The following is a 20,441-nucleotide window of genomic DNA, read 5'->3' as shown; positions in this document are numbered from 1 at the left end:
TCCACCTCTGTGGAGCCCTCCCAGGCAGAGTTAATCCCCACCTCCCCAGCTGCTGGTACTCCTTGTTTGTTTATAGATTATCTTTGCACTTTGTTTGTTGAGATGTCTGTATGTCCTGTTGGCACGTAATGTAGTGACTGCCGAGTGAATGTTTCATGGAGTTTTGCCTACATTATTTGAAGTTATATTTGTCTTTTTAGAAAGTGTCCTCTTGCCCTTTTTTGCTGCCATGTTCGCCACGTCACCCTTCATGCTCCAGCACTGTGGCAGTTCCTCATTGCAAACATCCTTTCTTGGCTACTGGTGGATGAGCTACCACTTAAGATCTTGTTGCTGACCATCCTGCCCGGCCATTCATGTTTTGGAAAACTCACGGGTAACACTGATGAGATGACACAAGAAGTAAGGTTTGCGAAATATCTAGAAGTAGAAAGTGGTTAAGTAGAATATTTCATTGGATGAAATTATGCATCTAATGCATATTTATGAGGTTTGTAGTAAAACCGAGAAATGCTTATATAGAATATTAGGAGGAAAAGTAATCACAGTTATGATGAAAAAATATACCCATAAACTAAGACCCCAAAAAGACATAAAAGAAAGAAAGAAAAGGCCTCTGTAGAAATACTCCAAAATAGTATTTGTCTTTGGGTAATGAAAATATGGGCAATTATTCCCCATCTTCTTTATACTTTCCAGTGTTTAAACCTTTTTTTTTTTTTTGTATCAAGCATGTATTGCATGCTTAAAATGGTAGGGGGGGATAATTCCTCTCTGTACTCCTAAATAGGTGGGCACAAGGTGAAACCAATTTAATTTAGATACTTTCATTTGCAACTGGAAATTTACAGGTGAAAAAAATGCACATTTTTGTTCTTTTTGGCAATGAGAGGAGGCAGTGAAAAGAGAGGCAAAGATGGGAGTAAGAAGGGGAGGAGATAAACCGGCCACGCTTGCCCCATACTTAAAAGACATGCTGCCACAAGCCAGGAGAATCACCAGGGAGAGAAAAGTCAATAGGAAAAAGGAGTTTTTGAATGGAAACTGGGACCAACCAGTTCTTAAAAATGTCACTTTCCTAGTCAAAGAAAGGCAGCCTGACTAGTGGGGATTTAACTATTTGCTTGTTAAAAATTACTTAAAAAAATAAAAGGCTTATGTTTTTTCACTGATCCCTTTCATTATCAGTATAACTTATAAAACATATCACTTTCTGGAAGAGTCTAATCATAACAGAGACTGAAAGTTCAGGGCATTTTGGGAAGAAAGGCTAGTTTAAGAGTAAGCTAACACAAGAAAATTCATTTAACCTTTTAAAACTCTGGTTATAATCCCTTTTATCCAAAGCTCTTAGGCAACGCCCTCAGCCTGACCACATAACCTTCCTTATAGAAGAGTAAACCTGAGTTTCCTCCTAGAGACTCTTCTAGATGCTAACATCATTACTAAGCGTTGTTGCTGGCACTCTTCCGTAATTTCTGCACCACTTCTCAAAACTTTACAGATTCAGACAGATTCTTGAGTATGTGAACTGCGATTAGGCATAAATAGGCCACTTTAGCCATGACTGAAGAACAATTGCTCGGAATTGTGTCCACGTATTAAGGCATTCCAACCTAAGACATGCCATCCTTCTTCCTCTTAAAAAAAAAAAGGGAAAGCAGATCACAGCAATGAAATGGCTCAGGCTCTTTTATTTCCTTGTTGATATCTCTGGTTTCCAAAGGCACATTTTCTTTCTTTTACTTCATAGGGACCAGCAGAAAATTCCTTAAGATTGAATGAGTTGATAGACCGGTTTCTCCAGTTTGCCAGAGTTACTGGGTGAAGATTCCTTCCTTCTTAAGATGAAAAGAGTTTGCTTTTACATGTTCTTCATAGGCCAATGTTGACCATAAAAATAAAAGGCAGTTATTCAACCAGCAAATATGTTTATTTCGGGATAGCGGAGGAATTGCAATTTGGGACAAACAAGCTATAGCAAAAACCATAGGCAAGTCCAATAAACAAAGGAGAAGAACATTATTTTATAGGGAAAGAGGAGGGCACTGGGAGGTTTTTTTTTTTTTAATAAATTTATTCATTTATTTAATTTTTGGCTGCACTGGGTCTTTGCTGCTGCACACAGGTTTTCTCTAGTTGCTGAGAGCGGGGGCTACTCGTTGTTGCAGTGCACTGGCTTCTCATTGTGGTGGCTTCTCTTGTTGCAGAGCATGGGCTCCAGGCGCACCGGCTTCAGTAGTTGTGGCTCCCAGGCTCTAGAGTGCAGGCTCAGTAGTTGTGGCGCATGGGCCCAGCTGTTCCACGGCACGTGGGATCTTCCCCGACCAGGGCTCGAACCCGAGTCCCCTGCATTAGCAGGAGGACTCCTAACCACTGCGCCACCAGAGAAGCCCAGGGGTGTTGTTTTGAATGAAAGTCCATTAGAGAAAGTGAGAGTTTGGGGTAATGATGGTTTCTCATTGGCTGAATTGCTGAGGTATTAGATTTCATGTAGGAGATGCAATGTACATCTTTTTCTGTTGGGGCCTGTAATTGACGGTTCCTTCTTGTTGGTGATTCTTTTGTTGGGGTCTGTAATTGACTGGTTTTTCCTGTAATTGAGACTGAGTGGTATGTGCATGAGAGCTCTCCTGCTTCTAGCCTCCCAAATCCATTTTAGTGAGGTTTCCCTTTATTAATATTTATACCAGTTTAAAAATCTCATCATCATTGAAACTAATTGGAGCACCTCTAGGCTCTGGGATTATGACCTTGAGTGTAGAGATGATGTCATTTATTCATTCATTCACTCATTCATTCTGTATCACATAGGACTTTTGGTTGTGAGTGACAGAAAGTCAACTGGAATCTGTTTAACTGAAATGAGGGATACATGAAAGGGATGTTGGGCTGTTTTCCAGAATCCAAGCATAGACCCGAGGCTCCAGGGACAACTAGAATTAGAGTTCCGTACCCCTCTTCTCCAACTCACATCTGCTTTCATCCTTCTCTCTCTACAAGCAGGTTTCCTCTACTTGTCCACCAGCTCCTGGGCTATTATATCTTGCAGTCCAGACACACAAAGAGAGACAAGCTTCTCTTTCTCAGTTCTAGCTCCAAAATTCCTGGAAAAGAACTTTGCTTGGCCCGGATTGGGTCAGAGCTGTGTTGAACACTGACCAACTATAGACGTGGCCAAGTTGGGTCACATCCTCACCCTGACCAATCAGATGGGGCCAGGACAGTAAGGCCACATTGTACTAACACGACCACCCTGTGGATTCAGAAAAGAGGGTGCTAATTAAGCAAAACAAAAGGTGTCCACTACCTATTCTTTTTTCTATAATATCCTTCTCCAAAAGTAAATGGGAATTATGTAGGTGCTATTTTGGCAACAAACAATTACTGAGTACCTACACCTACGTACATAGTGTCTAACTGCCTCCTGGCAATCCTTTTGTTCATGTTGTGTCTTCTATGACATCGTTTAAAGGCTGTTTTCTATGGTTTTCAGCCCCTACCTCATGCCCGCGTCTTTTTCATTCTTCATGGCCAGTCTGACTGCCCACTTTACTGAGATCAAGATTGCATAACCTCTCCCATCCAACTCTTCTGCAACTAAAATACAGCCCCTTTTCATATATCTCTCCTGCACAACCCCCCCTGCCCCACATCTTTTCCTCCCAGCTTTGGAGAAAAGATTCACTCTTGTTGGTGTCCGAGGGTGATCAAGGTCTGTGAGACAGGCTAAATGAGTGTACATTAGAAAGTGTGACAGATGCTAGAACAGCAACTTATGAATTTAGAGTGAGTAATCTCTACTACAAAGAATAGCAACATTTACAAGTAGCTGAGCAGTGCATTCTTTTCCTTTAGTCAAGCTCCATGCAAAACCAAATCATAACTTGAAAACGTTGGTTTATTCCAAGAAATACCCGGCCAAGTGCACTGGAAATACCCAGATAATAATAATAATCGTTAAGTGAGTTCGTTTCATGCTCTCTGGGGTGGTTTTTCCTGTGCAGAAAAGACTATTCAAAAGTTTACTTTTATTTTTGTCTAATGGTAAAAAGTTTGTAAGGGTCCAGTGAACTATGGCCGTGGGTCAAATCGGCCCACGCTGATTTGCATGGCCCACGAGTTGAGAATGGTTTTTACATTTATAAATGTTGGAAAAAATAGAAAGGGGAATAATATTTTGTGACGTGAAAATTTTTGAAATTCAGATTTCAGTGTAGTTGCCACAGAGACCGTATGTCCTGCTATGTCTAAAATATTTACTATGTGACCCTTTTCAGAAAGTTTGCTGATCCTGGTTTAAAAGATTAGCGTTCAGTTTATTGAAACAACAAATTCAAAACCTTAGTGTGTTCCTAAGCTTTTAAAAAAAACAGATGGTTCACATCTATGAAACCACCACCACCACAATCAAGATACAGAGCATTTTCATCACTCCCAAGAGATTCTCCTTGCACCACACAGAATATCCCTCCTTCTACTCCCAGAGCCAGGAAGCCACTGATCCACTTTCTGTCACTATATATTAATTTGCATTTTCTAGAATTTTATATCAACAGAGTCATACAGTAAATACTCTTCTGTGTCTGGCTTTTCTTACCCAGCATAGATTTTGAGATTCATTCATGTCGCTATGTATATCAGTAGTTTGTTCCTTTTCACTGCTATGTTTTTTAAAAAATAAGCTTTTAAATTTCCAGTTTACAAATTTTGTATTATGAAACATTTCAATATACTTAACAGAAAAGGCCAAAATAGTGTATGAACCCCCATGTTCACATTACCCAACTTTAATAATTATAAACTCAGGGCCAATGTTGTTTCAACCATACCTTCACCAATTAATTCCCTCCCATATTTGAAGCAAATCCTAGGCATATACCATTTTACTTGTCAATAGTTCAGCATGTATTTCTAAAAGATATGGACTCTTTAAAAAAATATATAACCATAACACATTTATCATGTCTATAAAGTTTGAACAATAATCCCTTAATTTTATCAAATATCCAGCCAGTGTTCACATTTTCAGCTGTTTTGTAAATGTCATCATTTTACGTATACAGTATGTTTGAATCAGAATCCAAATAAGATCTGTGCATTACTATTGGTCAGTATGCCTCTCAAGTCTCTGTTAATACATGTCTCCATTTGGGTACTTGCTTTATTTTTTTCCCTTGCACTTTATTTGTTAAAGAAAGCAGGGGGCTTCCCTGGTGGCGCAGTGGTTAAGAATCCACCTGCCAGGGCTTCCCTGGTGGCGCAGTGGTTGAGAGTCCGCCTGCCGATGCAGGGCACACAGGTTCGTGCCCCAGTCCGGAAGATCCCACATGCCGCGGAGCGGCTGGGCCCGTGAGCCATGGCCGCTGAGCCTGCGCGTCCGGATCCTGTGCTCCGCAACGGGAGAGGCCACAACAATGAGAGGCCCGCGTACCGCAAAAAAACAAAAAAAAACAACAACAAAAAAATCCACCTGCCAACGCAGGGGACACGAGTTCGAGCCCTGGTCTGGGAAGATCCCACATGCTGCAGAGCAACTAAGCCCCTGCGCCTCAACTATTGAGCCTGCGCTCTAGAGCCCACGAGCCACAACTACTGAAGCCCGTGCGCCTAGAGCCCGTGCTCAGCAACAAGAGAAGCCACCGCAATGAGAAACCTGTGCATTGCAACACAGAGTATTCCCCTCTCACGGCAAATAGAGAAAGCCCGCTTACAGCAATGAAGACCCAACACAGCCAACAGAGAAACAGAGAGAAAGAAAGCAAGCAGGTAGTTTGTTCCACACGGTTTCCCAAAATCAGGATTTTGCTGATTGTATCCCCTGGTGGTGTTTATGATGTTCCTTTGTCCTTTCATTTCCTGAAAACTGGTTGTTGGATATAAAGGAATAAATGATTTAATTGAAGAATAATGTTCTTAAATGTTCAAGTTCAGATTACATATTTCATTTGTTATTTTAGCAATAATTTTTAGGGATCTTGAATAATGTTTGCTTCAGTTTATAAAAGTAGCTAATGAAACACTTCCCAATGTAATACAGGCCTCTTTGGGATTGGCAAATGATGGCCTGTGGGCTCACCACTTGTTTTTGTAAATAAAGTTTTATTAGAACACAGCCATGTCCATTCATTTAACATTTATTATCTCTGGCTGCTTTCCCAATACAGTGGCAAAATTGAGTAGCTGTGGCACAGACCCTCTGGCCCACAAAACCTAAAATATTTACTATCTGGCCCTTTAAGAAAAAGTTTGCTGGCTTAGCATTTATGCATCTTATATAAATTTATAAACGTAATACGTTTTATTTCCTCTTTGGGTACTTCAGTTACCTGACAATACATCAATCTTCTTCAAGTATTAATTTTTACAAAGGTAATCAATTATACCTAAAAGTATGGTAAACTTTAAATTATTCGATGGTCTGAAACTTTGCCTAAACTTCATAAAATTTCGACTTAAAATCAGGAATCTAAAGCAGTTACTCGATTACACACTTTTAAATTTTGCTTATAAGCCGTCTCTTAAGCCAAATTCTCTTCCCCATCTGTAGTACAGAAAATATCTAATATGCCCAGATTCCTTCTTGGACAAAAACGTTACGATTATGGCCCTGATTCTCCTAACCCTTCCACATTAGTTGCTCTTCTGGAATGGAAGGATGCGAAGCGGTGGGGAACGCAGCAGCCAGGGGAGTCTGCTAAGAGAGGTGTCTGCTAAGGGAGGCGGAAGCTGTTCCGATTAACTGAGGGACCTTAGAGCCAGAGATTTTGGTAGAACCTGAAAGTTGCAGACTTTTGCTGCTCATATCGTCATACTAAGTCTCTTTTTGTAAGCAATGTGTAGAGGCCTTCAAAGCTTGAAGGGTGGGCTTCCCTGGTGGCACAGTGGTTGAGAGTCTGCCTGCCCATGCAGGGGACACGGGTTCGTGCCCCGGTCTGGGAAGATGCCACATCCCGCAGAGCGGCTAGGCCCGTGAGCCATGGCCGCTGAGCCTGCGCGTCCGGAGCCTGTGCTCCGCAATGGGAGAGGCCACAACAGTGAGAGGCCCGCGTACCGCAAAAGAACCCAAAACAAACAAACAAAAACTTGAAGGGTGCTCATTTTGGACGCACACAACCTAATTCTCACACAGGTCTGCAGCTTTCACAAGAGTCCATCCATCCTTTGACTTGATTTGCATCTCCCACTCTTAATCTATTTCCTAACTAAAGATCTTTGAACTCCCTGGGACTCCACCACCCCCCAAATATATTTTCATTTATTTATTTTCACCTGCAAATACTTCACTATATATCTCTGATATATAAGAACTTTTAAAAAGTAACCTCAGTGCCATTAGTACATTAGTACATCTAACAGAATTAATACGAATTACCTGATGTCATCTAATATTCTGTCGAGTTCTAATTTCTCCATCTGTCTCAAAAACAGAATTTTTACAATTCTTCCAACCAGAATCATAAAGAGGCCGTATATTGCATTTGGTTGATATATCTCTAAAACCTTTTAATCTATTTCAATCTCCCACCCCCTTAAAGATGTTGATTCGTTGAAGAAACTGGGTTGTTTTCTATAATTTCCTACACTCCGAATTTGGCTGATTGCTTCTAGGTGGTATGAGCTCTTTAAATTGTTCCTTTACTCATATATTTCTGGTAGCAGTCTTCATTAGATTCAGATTCAATTTTTTTAAAGTCAAGAATACTTCATAAGTGGGTAAATATATTTTCTAACCAGCAAAGACCTTTGAACTTGAGAAGACCTTGAATTCTTTTGTATTTCTAAAATATTTAAAATGATAAATTGATTGAAGTTTGGATATCTCACAAGGCTTTGAGTCAGACTTGCAGTCAGAACTCACATAAAAGCTAACTTGTATTAAGTGCTTTCCACGAGCCAGGCACAAGCCTAAGCACTTTACCTCTATGCTAATTTAACCTTCAAAACATTTTGCAGAAGAAACTGTCCACACAAAAAACTTAATCAATTGTCAATCTAAGAAAGAAATGGAAAGTTTTGTTTGAGCCAAACTGAGGATTATAATACAGGAGACAATCTCCCAGACAGCTCTGAGAACTGTTCTGAAGAGATACAGTATGAGGCCAGAATGTATGTGATTTTGGTGAAGGGTTACATGCAAACTCTCATCTTGATAGAAGGTTACTGCTATTTGGGAGGAAAAGATATCTTAGTTAATGGTTTTAGAGCTTTTCCAATTATTGGAAGGTGCAAGAAACTGGCTTCATAAAATTTTCACCTGAAAATATCTAACTATCTGAGGGCCAGTTCTATCAGTTCTCCCAGAGCACAAAAGTGCCTCATCCGGATGCTTGCCCTGAATTCCTTTCAGGGATTCCTTTCAGTGACCGCAGTGGCTAGTGACTTGATTCTTGTAGAACTGGATGGTGGGTGACATTCTTTATTTTACAATCCCCTCCCTTTTGGTCTTAATTTTGACCAAGGTTTGGGAGGCATTTCATGACCACTTTGTCCCAAGGTGCCAGAAGTGCTCATTCCCAGGTCAAGCAAAGCTGTGATTGATAGGCCCCTCAAGGTACTGTTACTGGACTAGGCCCCTTTAACAGTAACCAAAAGCCTCTGGACTGCCTGTCTTACTAGTCTTCTATGGTCCAGGAAATGGTTCCCTCTTGTTGCTTTTTCCCGTATCTAGAGTTACACTATTACAATCATTGATCTTATAGAACTATGTATTTGATCAATCACTTCAAGGCATCTATTCATCATTAATTTTATCTGAGACTCAGTCACACATTTGGTAATGCAGGAAACAATAATCTTATAGAATAGACAGAAAACAAGTAATATAGCTAGTAACATTAAGTTCATAAATATGCATTTAAGCCAAGAACTTCCATAAGGTGTGGCCCAGTACTCTCCGCAGGTCGTCTGACCCATCTGTTCTGCACCAATCACTATCTTTAAGGGAAATGACATATTGGCATTGTACATAAAGTTCACCAAAGATGCCTACACATACAGGGTGAGTGGTGGGTCATAGATGACCCCTTACAGGATTGAGAAAGGAATGTTATCTTCTGAGGAATTACCCAGCTGCCACCAGAAAAATTGATCTTTATGGCTGAGCAGGTATTTCTGCCATTGCGGAGGTCTGGTTAATGCATAATGCAGATGCAGGATGCACACTAGATGGGAGGGAGGAGGTACAAATGGGCAGAGAAAAATTTTGTTTAAATTTTTATCTTGCCTTAAAATACAAATTTTTATTTCATCAAAACTGAAGCTTAGGTCTTCCCTGGTGGCGCAGTGGTTGCGAGTCCGCCTGCCGATGCAGGGGACACGGGTTCGTGCGCCGATGCGGGAAGATCCCACATGCCGCGGAGCGGCTCGGCCCATGAGCCATGGCCGCTGAGCCTGCGCGTCCGGAGCTTGTGCTCCGCAACGGGAGAGGCCACAACAGTGAGAGGCCCGCGCAAAAAAAAAAAACCCAAAACCCAAAAAAAACCCTGAAGCTTAGGGAATTTGATTTGACTCAGGAAGCCATGGTGTGAACTCTGGGGTGTAATCAGAATCCCAACTTCCTTGAACTTTGTGCTCTGAACAGTTGCACCTCCAGTCTCAGCATTTTCTGGTTCTCACAGAAGCCTGACGGTACTAATTACTGGGAAGTGGTCCCTTCCGCCCCTCCCCCATCACGCCCCTTCCCCTTTCATTCCGCCCCGCCCCCGCGGTTTGGGTACAAGCCAAAGGACCGACGGGAAAACTACACTTCCCAGAGTGCACACCGACCGCAAGGGCCTTACTACCGGCCTCGGCTTCCCGCCGCCATTTTTGTGGAGTGAAAAGGCGGTGTGGCCTGTGATCATGGCGCTGTTCCCCGCCTTTGCGGGTGTTAGTGAGGAGCCCGAGAGCGGGAGCCCCAGGAAAGGTAAGCACACAAAAGGGATGAAGAAGGTACTTGGTGGGCTTAGGGCGGAGTTTCTCGGGCCCAGGTCTCGCCCTTGCCTTGGATTTGTTTATTCATTTGTATCCCAGAGTTCTCCGCGGTGCTGCAAAGCCTTGTGGGAGGAGCAGCGGCGCTCGTCCGGGTTTCTGGGCTAGAGTTGTAGAGTCCAAAAGGAGAAAGACAGACCGGGAGAGGCTTCGGAGCTGGGACTTCCATGTAATCATATTGTTGAGCCCCGTTTCTCCCCCCAGCCTCAGTTACTTCACCTGTAAAATGGAAACAATGGTACTCCACATCTCGGGGAGACTCCTGATGCAAATGCTGGGTGTTCTTATTACAGCTTTTTTTCCTTCTCTGTTCTCCTTATTTCTGAATTGTTTATTGGACTCATATCTTTTGGCAGACCAAGAGCTAGAGAATTAGGATCCAAAGGCTAATCAAACACAGTTTCTCTCCAGATGGGCACAGCTGCTGGGAATAAGAACTAACATTTATTTATTGAGGGTCGACTGTAGGTCAGGTAATGGCATTACATATTTTATTTAGGCCTTAAGCGTTCCCAGATCTGCATTGTAAAAGCTGTGGCACATAGTGAATTGTAATTTAAAGTGATTAATCCTAAATCATGCCCTTATGTGGCGGAGTCCAGCTGTGTCTGACACCTTTATCGTATCCAGTCGTAATTCCTACATTTCTTTTTTTGGTATACTTCTCATAATTGTGAGTAATTTCTTATATAACTAGTGTAATTTTGGTCATCCTTTACTAGACCGTAACATCCACGTAGTCAGGAACAGTGTTTGTCTATTCATTGCAGCATCGTTAACCCCTAGCACAGGCCCAAAGTGTAGTAGGTGTTCGATAAATATTAGCTGAATGTACAGACCAATAGTAAGTACTTAACAAAAAAGTAACAGTACATACAAGGTGGGAATGTTATAGATGACACAGGTGAACCAGCGGAATAATGACTTCTGTGGGGAAGTTCAAATAAAGCATTATATAGGAGCTAACTTTGGAGATGGGTCTTCAAGAGGGTAGATTTGGACAAAGAGATAGTGGAAGGGCATTCCAGGGCCTTCAAAGGCACGCACGAAGGAAAACATGAGACCTCTGCAAAAAACTGCAGGTAGTTCAATTTGTCTGGAAATGTAGAGGTGTAAGGAGGCACCTTGGGAAATATGGTTGGAACTGGTGATGAGGGATGGTACTGACTTGAATAACAGGCCAAGGAGTAATCCTTTTATTTTGGGAGGGTGAAGTGGCAGGTTAAAGGGGAGTGTTGCTGTTGTCATTTATCTTAACCAGTGTTTATTGGACATCTTCTGGGTACCCAGCATCGGGGTAATGATTGCAAAAGAGCTTTTTATTCTTTTAAAATTTATTTATTTTCGTTTTGTTTTTTTAATTTTTATTTTATATTGCAGTGTAGTTGATTTAAAATGTGTTAATTCCAGGTGTACAACAAGATGATTTAGTTATACATATATCTATTCTTTTTCAGATTCTTTTCCCATATAGGTTATGACAGAGTATTGAGTAGAGTTCCCTGTGCTATACAGTAGGTCCTTGTTGATTATCCATTTTATGTATAGTAATGTATATATGTTAATCTCAACCTCCTAATTTATTCCTCACCCCCCACCTTTCTGCTTTGGTAACCATAAGTTTGTTTTCTAAGTCTGTGAGTCTGTTTCTGGTTTGTAAATAAGTTCATCTGTATCATTTTTTAGATTCCACATATAAGTGATAGCATATGGTGTTTGTCTTTCTCTTCCTCTGACTTCATTTACTACGATAATCTCTAGGTCCATCCATGTTGTTGCAAATGGCATTATTTCACTCTCTTTTATGGCTGAGTAATATTCCATTGTATATATGCACCACATCGTCTTTATCCATTCATCTGTTGATGGACATTTAGGTTGCTTCCATGTCTTGGTTATTGTAAATAGCGCTGCAGTGAACACTGGGGTGCATGTATCTTTTCGAAATATGGTTTTCTCAGGGTATATGCCCAGTAGTGGAATTGCTGGATCATATGGTAGTTCTATTTTTAGTTTTTTAAGGAACCTCCATACTGTTCTCCATAGTGGCTGTATCAATTTACATTCCCACCAGCAGTGTAGGAGGGTTCCCTTTTCTCCACACCCTCTCCAGCACTTATTGTTTATAGACTTTTTTTTTTTTTTTTGCGGTACGCGGGCCTCTCACTGTTGTGGCCTCTCCCGTTGCGGAGCACAGGCTCCGGACGCGCAGGCTCAGCGGCCATGGCTCACGGGCCTAGCCGCTCCGCGGTATGTGGGATCTTTCTGGACCGGGGCACGAACCCGTGTCCCCTGCATCGACAGGCGGACTCTCAACCACTGCGCCACCAGGGAAGCCCTGTTTATAGACTTTTTGATGATGACAATCCTGACCGGTGTGAGTTGATACCTCACTGTAGTTTTGATTTGCAATTCTCTAATAATTAGCGAAGCTGAGCATCTTTTCATGTGCTTTTTGTTCATCTGTATGTCTTCTTCGGAGAAATGTCTATTTAGATTTTGTGCCCATTTTTTCTTTTTTTTTGATTGGGTTGTTTACTTTTTTGGTATTGAGCTGTATCAATATGAGCTATATGTAGGAGCTGTTTGTATATTTTGGAGATGAATCCCTTGTCGGTCACATTGTTTGCAAATGTTTTCTCCCATTCTGTGGGTTGTCTTTTCGTTTTGTTTATGGTTCCCTTTGCTGTGCAAAAGCTTTTAAGTTTAATGAGGTCCCATTTGTTTATTTTTGTTTTTATTTTCATTACTCTAAGAGGTGGATCCAAAAAGATATTGCTGCAGTGTATATCAGAGAGTGTTCTGCCTGTGTTTTCCTCTAAGAGTTTTACAGCATCCGGTCTTACGTTTTAGGTCTTTAATCCACTTTGGGTTTATTTTTGTGTATGGTGTTAGAGAATGTTAAGAGCTTTTTATAAAGTACTGTATTTTTAAAAATTTAAACACAACGTTATTAGCCATAATGAAACTTAACTATAATTCTTTAATATCATCTAGTTGTCAGTCAATGTTCAAATCTCCAGAGTTGTTTCAAAAATGGCCTTTTACAGTTGGTTTCTTCAAGTCAGTATCCAAAGAAATCCAACACTGCATTTTGGATATGGTCTCTTAGGTCTTTTTAAAAAATATAAAACAATTTCTCCCTCCCTTCTATTTTCCCTTGTGATTTGTTGAGGAAACTGCATCATTTGTCCTATAGACATTTCCCACCAAATCCTTATGGTGTCATTTAACATGCTTCTCTACCCTAGCATTTCCTGTAAACTGGTAGTTAGATGTAGAGAGTTAATTAGATTCAGGTACAATTTTTTTAGTTGAAAATACCTCATTGGGTGTGCTCTACACTTGCTGTTGAGCCAAATCAGGAAGATGAGCTGTCCAGTTTTCTCCCTTTTAGTAGTAAGATTGATCAGTGGATTCCTGGATGGCCTGATTCATCCATTATGAAGCTGCCCATCAGTCTTTCACCTAATGATTTTTGCAGCCATTTATGATTATTGCTTAGATCCACCATTTCATTGGGGTTACAAAATGGGTATTTTCCGTTTTTAGCATTCCTCCTATATTTATTAGTATCAGTTATCCTATAAAGAACTTTTTCTCAACACTGTTGGGATACCCTGAAATACAGTTCAGGCAGGAAGGACAGGATGAATACTTGGTTTGTTCCTTTTGTCAGTTTACAGAATAACAAGTTTGGGTCTTGGCAACTTTTAGAGGTGACAAGTGAGGTGTTTCTCCCCCCACTCCCTTTAATTATGAACTCATGAATTTTTAACATACTTATATTTCAGTCCATTGCGAATACTGTTTTCTAATGCTCAAATTGTCCCATTTTTGGCTAATGGGGCCTTGATCAAGTTGGGCCTGTGTCTTTTTAGCATAAACCCGTTGTCTTTAATCACTTCCTTGCTTTCTGCCCTAAAAGCTGCTCAGAGCTCATCGCTTACATGTTTTATTATGGTCTGGAATTGACCATTTCTCAAAGGAACCCTGGTTTCTTTTAGTGGAAAATGGTATGGGTATGTTAAAACCACAAATTGGATGTTGGGAGTACTCATGGCACTGGGTTGTCATTACTTCTAAACATTTTCAATGGCCAGAACCAGAAAGAGAAAAATACATCATGACTTCATACTGATATTTCTAATCCAAGTTTAAGATTATGAGATTTTTAATTGATTTCTTTGATTTACTATTTATATTCATTTCCTCTTATGCTGAAAATATTAGTTCTTAGTGTCATTAGTCCAATTATGTATAGGTCCAAAATAACAATAGTAATATGACTAATACTAAATAGTTCACTATTTCTTTATGGTTCTATTTGTCCCTACGCTGTATCCCACAACCCATGTGCTGTCAAATTACTGTGTTTTAAATTCATTTGAAATAATTCTCTGTGTGGTTTCATTACCAGTTTGATATACAATTAGGTATATTTGTTTTTAACTTCGGGGGATTGTGTTTTTCTTCTTTTTGATTTGGTCCCGTTTTGTAATGTTGTGAAACATTTACATGGTTCTAAAGTTGAAAATACGTATAACCCAGTTATTTTCGGAGAATAAACCTCCATCTCAATTCTCCAGCTTTCCCCTACAGTTTAGAATTTTTAGTAATCAATGATATCCTTCCATTTCTTTCTTCCTTAACATGAGCAACTACATTTCCGTTCTGTTTCTTTTTTTAAATTTTTTGTTTTTTTATTAAAGTATAGTTAATTTACAGTGTTTCAAATATGCAGCAAATTGATTCAGTTATACATACATACATATATATATATATATATACTTTTTCCGATTCTTTTCCATTATAGGTTATTACAAGATATTGAATATAGTGCCCTGTGCTATACAATAGGTCCTCATCGTTTCTCTATTTTATATATAGTAATGTATATCTGTTAATTCCAAGTCCCAAATTTATCTCTCCTCCCCCCTCCACTTTGGTTTCTTTTTTTTTCTTTCTTTTTTTTTTTTTTTGCGGTACGCGGGCCTCTCACTGTTGTGGCCTCTCCCGTTGCGGAGCACAGGCTCCGGACACGCAGGCTCAGCGGCCATGTCTCACGGGCCCAGCCGCTCCGCGGCATGTGGGATCTTCCCAGACAGGGGCACGAACCCGTGTCCCCTGCATCGGCAGGCGGACTCTCAACCACTGCGCCACCAGGGAAGCCCACACTTCTGTTTCTTAAATGCATATTATTCTGCATTTTACCTAAAATCCCAGACATCACTCTACAGTGGAGTATAGAAGTCTTCCTCACTTCTTTTGACTGGTCCACAGAGCTCCATAGTGTGGATGTCACATACTTTATTCTGTCAGTCCCTATTAAGGACATTTTGACTGTTTCTGGTCTTTTGCTGTTAAAAATAGAAGCACTGTACTTTTGGCCTTACACTATAAAATGTGATAAAAATATAAGATGGTGCTAGTACTGGTGTGTGCAGAGTTTCAATTAAAAACAAAAACAAAAACAAACAAAAAACTCCTGGACAGGAAAGATGAGCAATACCAAAGCAGGTGAGAGAGGCTCTGTTCGCCGCTCTCTCGGTCCTGTTAAGAGTTAGGCCAGGATTTAAGCAGGCATCACGCTCAGTAAGTGTTTTGGGGAGGCTAAATTCAGTAACATTCATTCTGTCAACAAACAGGTATCCAGCGCCTCCCTTGTGTTAGGAGCAGCAGAAAGACTGCAGTGTGTGATCCCTCCAATTCTCGAGCTTTTCTTTCTACACCATCAGATTTATTAGGCTTGTCTACTCTAAAACATTGTTGCTTGGGGGTTGAATATTCAGACAGAGTTGGGCTGGAAGATATGAGGCATATGAAGCAGGTTATTATTTATATTGGGGGAAGAAACTGCACACATTGTCTTTTTACCTGAAACCTGCTTTTCTTCCTGTGTCTACATGTCAGAAAATGGCACCACCATTCTTCCAGGCCAAAAGTTAGACACATACCTCAACTTCCTGTTCCCCCCATTCAGTTCTTCATCCAGTCTTTCCAAATAACTCTTAAATTCGTTAGTTTCCCTCTATTCTCACTGCCACTGCATAATTTTCACCACAGTCATCCCCTGGATCATTACAACGGCCTTCTAAATAGTCACTCCCTGAACCGCTCTCCACACCACAGCCAGAATTTCAAAACTACTTATTTAAAAACACTATGTGTGTCTGATATAAATCGTACCAGTATTTTCTTAGGTCAGTCTCCCAAGACAATAGAAATAAAAACAAAACTAAACAAATGGGACCTAATCAAACTTACAAGCTTTTGAACAGCAAAGGAAACCATAAACAAAATGAAAAGACAACCCACAGAATGGGAGAAAATATTTGCAAATGATGCGACCAACAAGGGCTTAATTTCCAAGATACACCAACAACTCATACAACTCAACAGCAAAAAACCAAACAACCCAATTGAAAACTGGGCAGAAGACCTAAATAGACATTTCTCCAAAGAAGACATACAGATGGCTGATAGACACATGGAAAGATGCTCAACATTGCTAATCATTAGAGAAATGCAAATCAGAGCTACAATGAGGTACCACTTCACACTGGTCAGAATGGCCATCATTAAAAACTGTACAAATAACAAATGCTGGAGAGGGTGTGGAGAAAAGGGAACCCTCTTATACTGTTGGTGGGAATGTAAGTTGGTGAGAAGGTAAGTTGGTGTAGCCACTGTGGAAAACAGTATGGAGGTTCCTCAGAAAACTAAAAATAGAACTATCATATGACCCAGCAATGTAACTTCTGGGCATATATCTGGACAAAACTATAATTCAAAAAGATACATGCAACCCTATGTTCATCGCAGCACTATTCACAGTAGCCAAGACATGGAAGCAACCTAAATGTCCATCAACAGATGAATGGATAAAGAAGATGTGGCACATATATACAATGGAATATTACTCAGCCATAAAAAAAGAATGAAATAATACCATTTGCAACAACATGGATGTACCTAGAGATCATTGTACTAAATGAAGTAAGTCAGAAAAAGAAAGAGAAATACTATATGCTATCACTTATATGTAGAAGCTAAAATATGGCACAGATGAACCGACCTACAAAACAGAAAAGACAGTCATAGAGAACAGACTTGTGGTTGCCAGGGGAGGGGGGGTGGGGGAGGGATGGATTGGGAGTTTGGGGTTAGTAGATACAAACTATTGTATATAAAATGGATAAACAACAAGGTCCTACTGTATAGCCCAGGGAACTATATTCAATATCCTGGGAAAAACCATAATGGAAAAGAATATTAAAAAGAATGTATGTGTATAACTGAGTCACTTTGCTGTACAGCAGAGATGGGCACAACATTGTAAATCAACTATACTTCAATAAAAAAATAAATTAAAAAAGACCACTATGTGCCATTCACTGGTCTAAATGCTTTACAAATACATATTAAGTCACTGAATCCTCATAACAACCCTGTGAAGTCGGTATTATTGTCAGCATTTTTAGGGAGGAGGAAACAGGCACAGAAGCAGGATTTGAGCTCAAGCCATCTAGCTTCACAATGTGTGTGCTTAAACACTACTCTTTGCTGCTGATCTTTTGAACCGTAGGCCTGATTTTGTCACCCTTGCCACAAACTCAAGCATTTCCCCATTGCTCCTAGGGTAAACACAAACTCTGATAGGGTTTCTTAGGCCCCTGAACCTCTCTGGCTTCATTTTGCTCCCCCCGCCCCACCCCCTCACTCCCAGTGGTCCAGCCATAGCAGCTCCCTCCTGTTTCCCAGAGAGTCATGCTTTCTGCTTTCAGGCCTTTGTATAAGCCATTTCCCCTGCCTAGATGCTTCCTAGGAGCATATTTGCCTACTTTTTTTCTCATCCTTTAGGTCTTATTGAGCTGTTCTCCCAGGCAGCTTTCTCTGATCCATACCTAGTATGGACTACGGAACCCAGCTGTGTGCTCTCATTATACCCTGTAACTTTTCTTTATCTTGGCGTTGTCTAATTGCATGTAAATGACTGCCAGTGTGTCCCCTCCCTGAGGGCTGTCCTGGGTTTGTCCATGCCTGGCTCTCAGGGAAAAGGTGCTGGATGAAAGGAGAATACTTGGAGAGATTAGGCTTTTTGTTCCGAGTTGCACAACTAATGAACTTTAAAGCCAGTGTTTGAACGCAGGTCCTTCTGACACCGGAAATTGTATTATAAACCACACTGTGATATTGTACTTTGGGGTTTGGTTGTTTAAACATTACCTTTGGGATCCCTGGTTCTCTTCAAATCGTAGCTTAACTCTGTGGAAAGGCTGACTTTGCTTAGATTCTCTGTACTCACTGTCTTAAATGCAGTTTAGTCATGTTTGCCAGTGCTGTTTGTACAAATGCTTGTGCTCTCAGATTCTGTCAGGAATCAAGTGTTTCCATCAAAACAAAGAGCTTGGCTCCTTCTTTTTAAAGGAATAACCCCCTTCCCTAATATGTATGCTGTAGAGCCCTAGAAATGTCTTTTGAATTATCACTGAAGGGATGGTGCTTGCCTCTGAGTTTACGTAAACTCATAATCAGTGCTATTTTGTTATACAGGTTTCCCCCACTATCTGAAGGTAGGGCAGCGTTCTGATGAAAGCTGTCCTAAGCTGAAATGATGTACAGTGAAGAAACAGTTACTTCAGGACACATCTTGCTAACGGATGCACAGAGTAAATCAGGATAAAGCACAGATACTCACAGACATAGTTCAAAGCTATGGCGGCTTGATGCTGAGCTCCTTCCTGGGGAGGGAGCTTGGTGAGGCCACTGTTGCTGCTTGGGGTGCTCACTGCCTCTCTGAAGGCTCGCTGCAACACAAACACTGAAGGCTACTTTTGCTTTTCGCCTTTTTTTTTTTTTTTTTTTTTTGGTAAAAGCGAAAATCCTTTTCGGATTTTGGCTAGTGAAAATAGGTACTAGTTGAAGGTCTTTCATAAGAGGAAAGTGCCATACGGTGAACTTTGGAAAAGCAGGGGAAAGCCTAATACAATGGGGAATGGGTGTAGAACAAGAGTATTTTATCCACCTGTGGTTCAAAATTTGTTTTTATTTTTTTAACTTTTTAATTTTTTAAAAAAATTATTTATTTTTGGCTGTGTTGGGTCTTCGTTGCTGTGCGCGGGCTTTCTCTAGTTGTGGTGAGTGGGGGCTACTCTTCGTTGCGGTGCGCGGGCTTCTCATTGCAGTGGCTTCTCTTGTTGCGGAGCATGAGCTCTAGGTGCACGGGCTTCAGTAGTTGTGCCACGCGGGCTCAGTAGTTGTGGCTCATGAGCCCTAGAGTGCAGGCTCAGCAGCTGTGGCGCAGACTTTGTTGCTCTGTGGCATGTGGGATCTTCCTGGACCAGGGATCAAACCCGTGTTCCCTGCATTGGCAGGTGGATTCTTAACCACTCTGCCACCAGGGAAGTCCCCAAAATTTGTTTGTTTTTTTTTTTTTTGCGGTACGCGGGCCTCTCACTGCTGTGGCCTCTCCCGTTGCAGAGCACAGGCTCCAGACGTGCAGGCTCAGCGGCCATGTCTCACAGGCCCAGCCGCTCCGCGGCATGCGGCATCCTCCCGGACCAGGGCACGAACCCGTGTCCCCTGCATCAGCAGGCGGACTCACAACCACTGCGCCACCAGGGAAGCCCCCCAAAATTTGTTTTTAAAATTTAAATCTATTCATGACAATTCCTTCTTCCCTCCATCTATAGTGGAATTGAATTAAAGCATTTTCACTAGTGATGGAGAAATAGAATTATATAATAAACTTATATAATCGCAAAAAGCATTTCAGCTTGAAGTATTCAGTGATGATACATTATATTTTTTTCTGTAAAATTACACATGATGTGGTTTTTGTAGATACCTGCCTGGTTTTGTTAGGCAGTAGTTCTAAAGTGGTTTTTCTGCCTGATACTTCCACTCTTCTTCCCTTCTTAGATGTGTGTATGTGTATAGCAGGGTGCTAATTTCCAGGTAAGTTTCAACCTGTGATTTACTTACTAACCTGCCGGGACAAAAGATTTGTTAGCTAGTCATCTTCTCTATCTTAAACCCTAGGCATGTGGTATCCTGCTAGTCTTCTCTGTAACGTGTTACATCCTGCTTGGTATTAGCACAGTTATCTAAATACATAATTGGTATTTGTAAATTATTTGAAGATGTAAGTAAATATAGAAAAGGACTTTGCAATCTGATTAATAAAGCATCTTTTGATCTCAGATAACTTTCCAGGATTCTGTGTAACTAAAATTTAAGAATGCAAATGTATTACATGAACAGTTAATGTTATGATTAAGTATAAGCACCACGTGAGCAGGGACTTGTTCACCACTGTGCCTCCAAAGCCTGGAACTGTGCCTGGACACATAGTAGATATTCCATTCTTTAATGATTAAATCTGAATTTACAATGAAGACTGGAAGAATTATAAAGTAGTACTTTATACCTAGATAATGGCACGCTTTTTTTTTTTTTTTTTTTTT

The 20,441-nt window shown here is 40.8% G+C and overlaps 1 protein-coding gene across 3 annotated transcripts in view; it reads left to right on the top strand.

Moving 5' to 3' along the window:
- The first annotated feature begins 8,988 nt into the window (after window positions 1-8,988).
- The window catches only part of NRDE2 (NRDE-2, necessary for RNA interference, domain containing), a 46,738-nt gene continuing 35,285 nt past the window's right edge, over window positions 8,989-20,441 (top strand). For 2 of the 3 annotated variants that reach the window (XM_027120311.1, XM_027120312.1), the window contains exon 1: window positions 9,777-9,907. In XM_027120311.1, the coding sequence (XP_026976112.1) occupies window positions 9,844-9,907 (64 nt within the window). In that variant the 5' untranslated portion in view covers window positions 9,777-9,843. Of the gene's footprint in view, window positions 9,109-9,776; window positions 9,908-20,441 lie in introns of those variants that run through there. The other variant, XM_027120313.1, reaches the window with a different exon arrangement.

Source organism: Aethalodelphis obliquidens, unplaced genomic scaffold, assembly GCF_003676395.1.
Source record: "Aethalodelphis obliquidens isolate GAN/ISIS:26980383/991018 unplaced genomic scaffold, ASM367639v1 scaffold21, whole genome shotgun sequence".
Classification (NCBI taxonomy): Eukaryota; Metazoa; Chordata; class Mammalia; order Artiodactyla; family Delphinidae; genus Aethalodelphis; species Aethalodelphis obliquidens.
The sequence above is the reverse complement of the archived record's forward strand: the minus strand, read 5'-3'. Positions and strand labels throughout refer to the sequence as shown.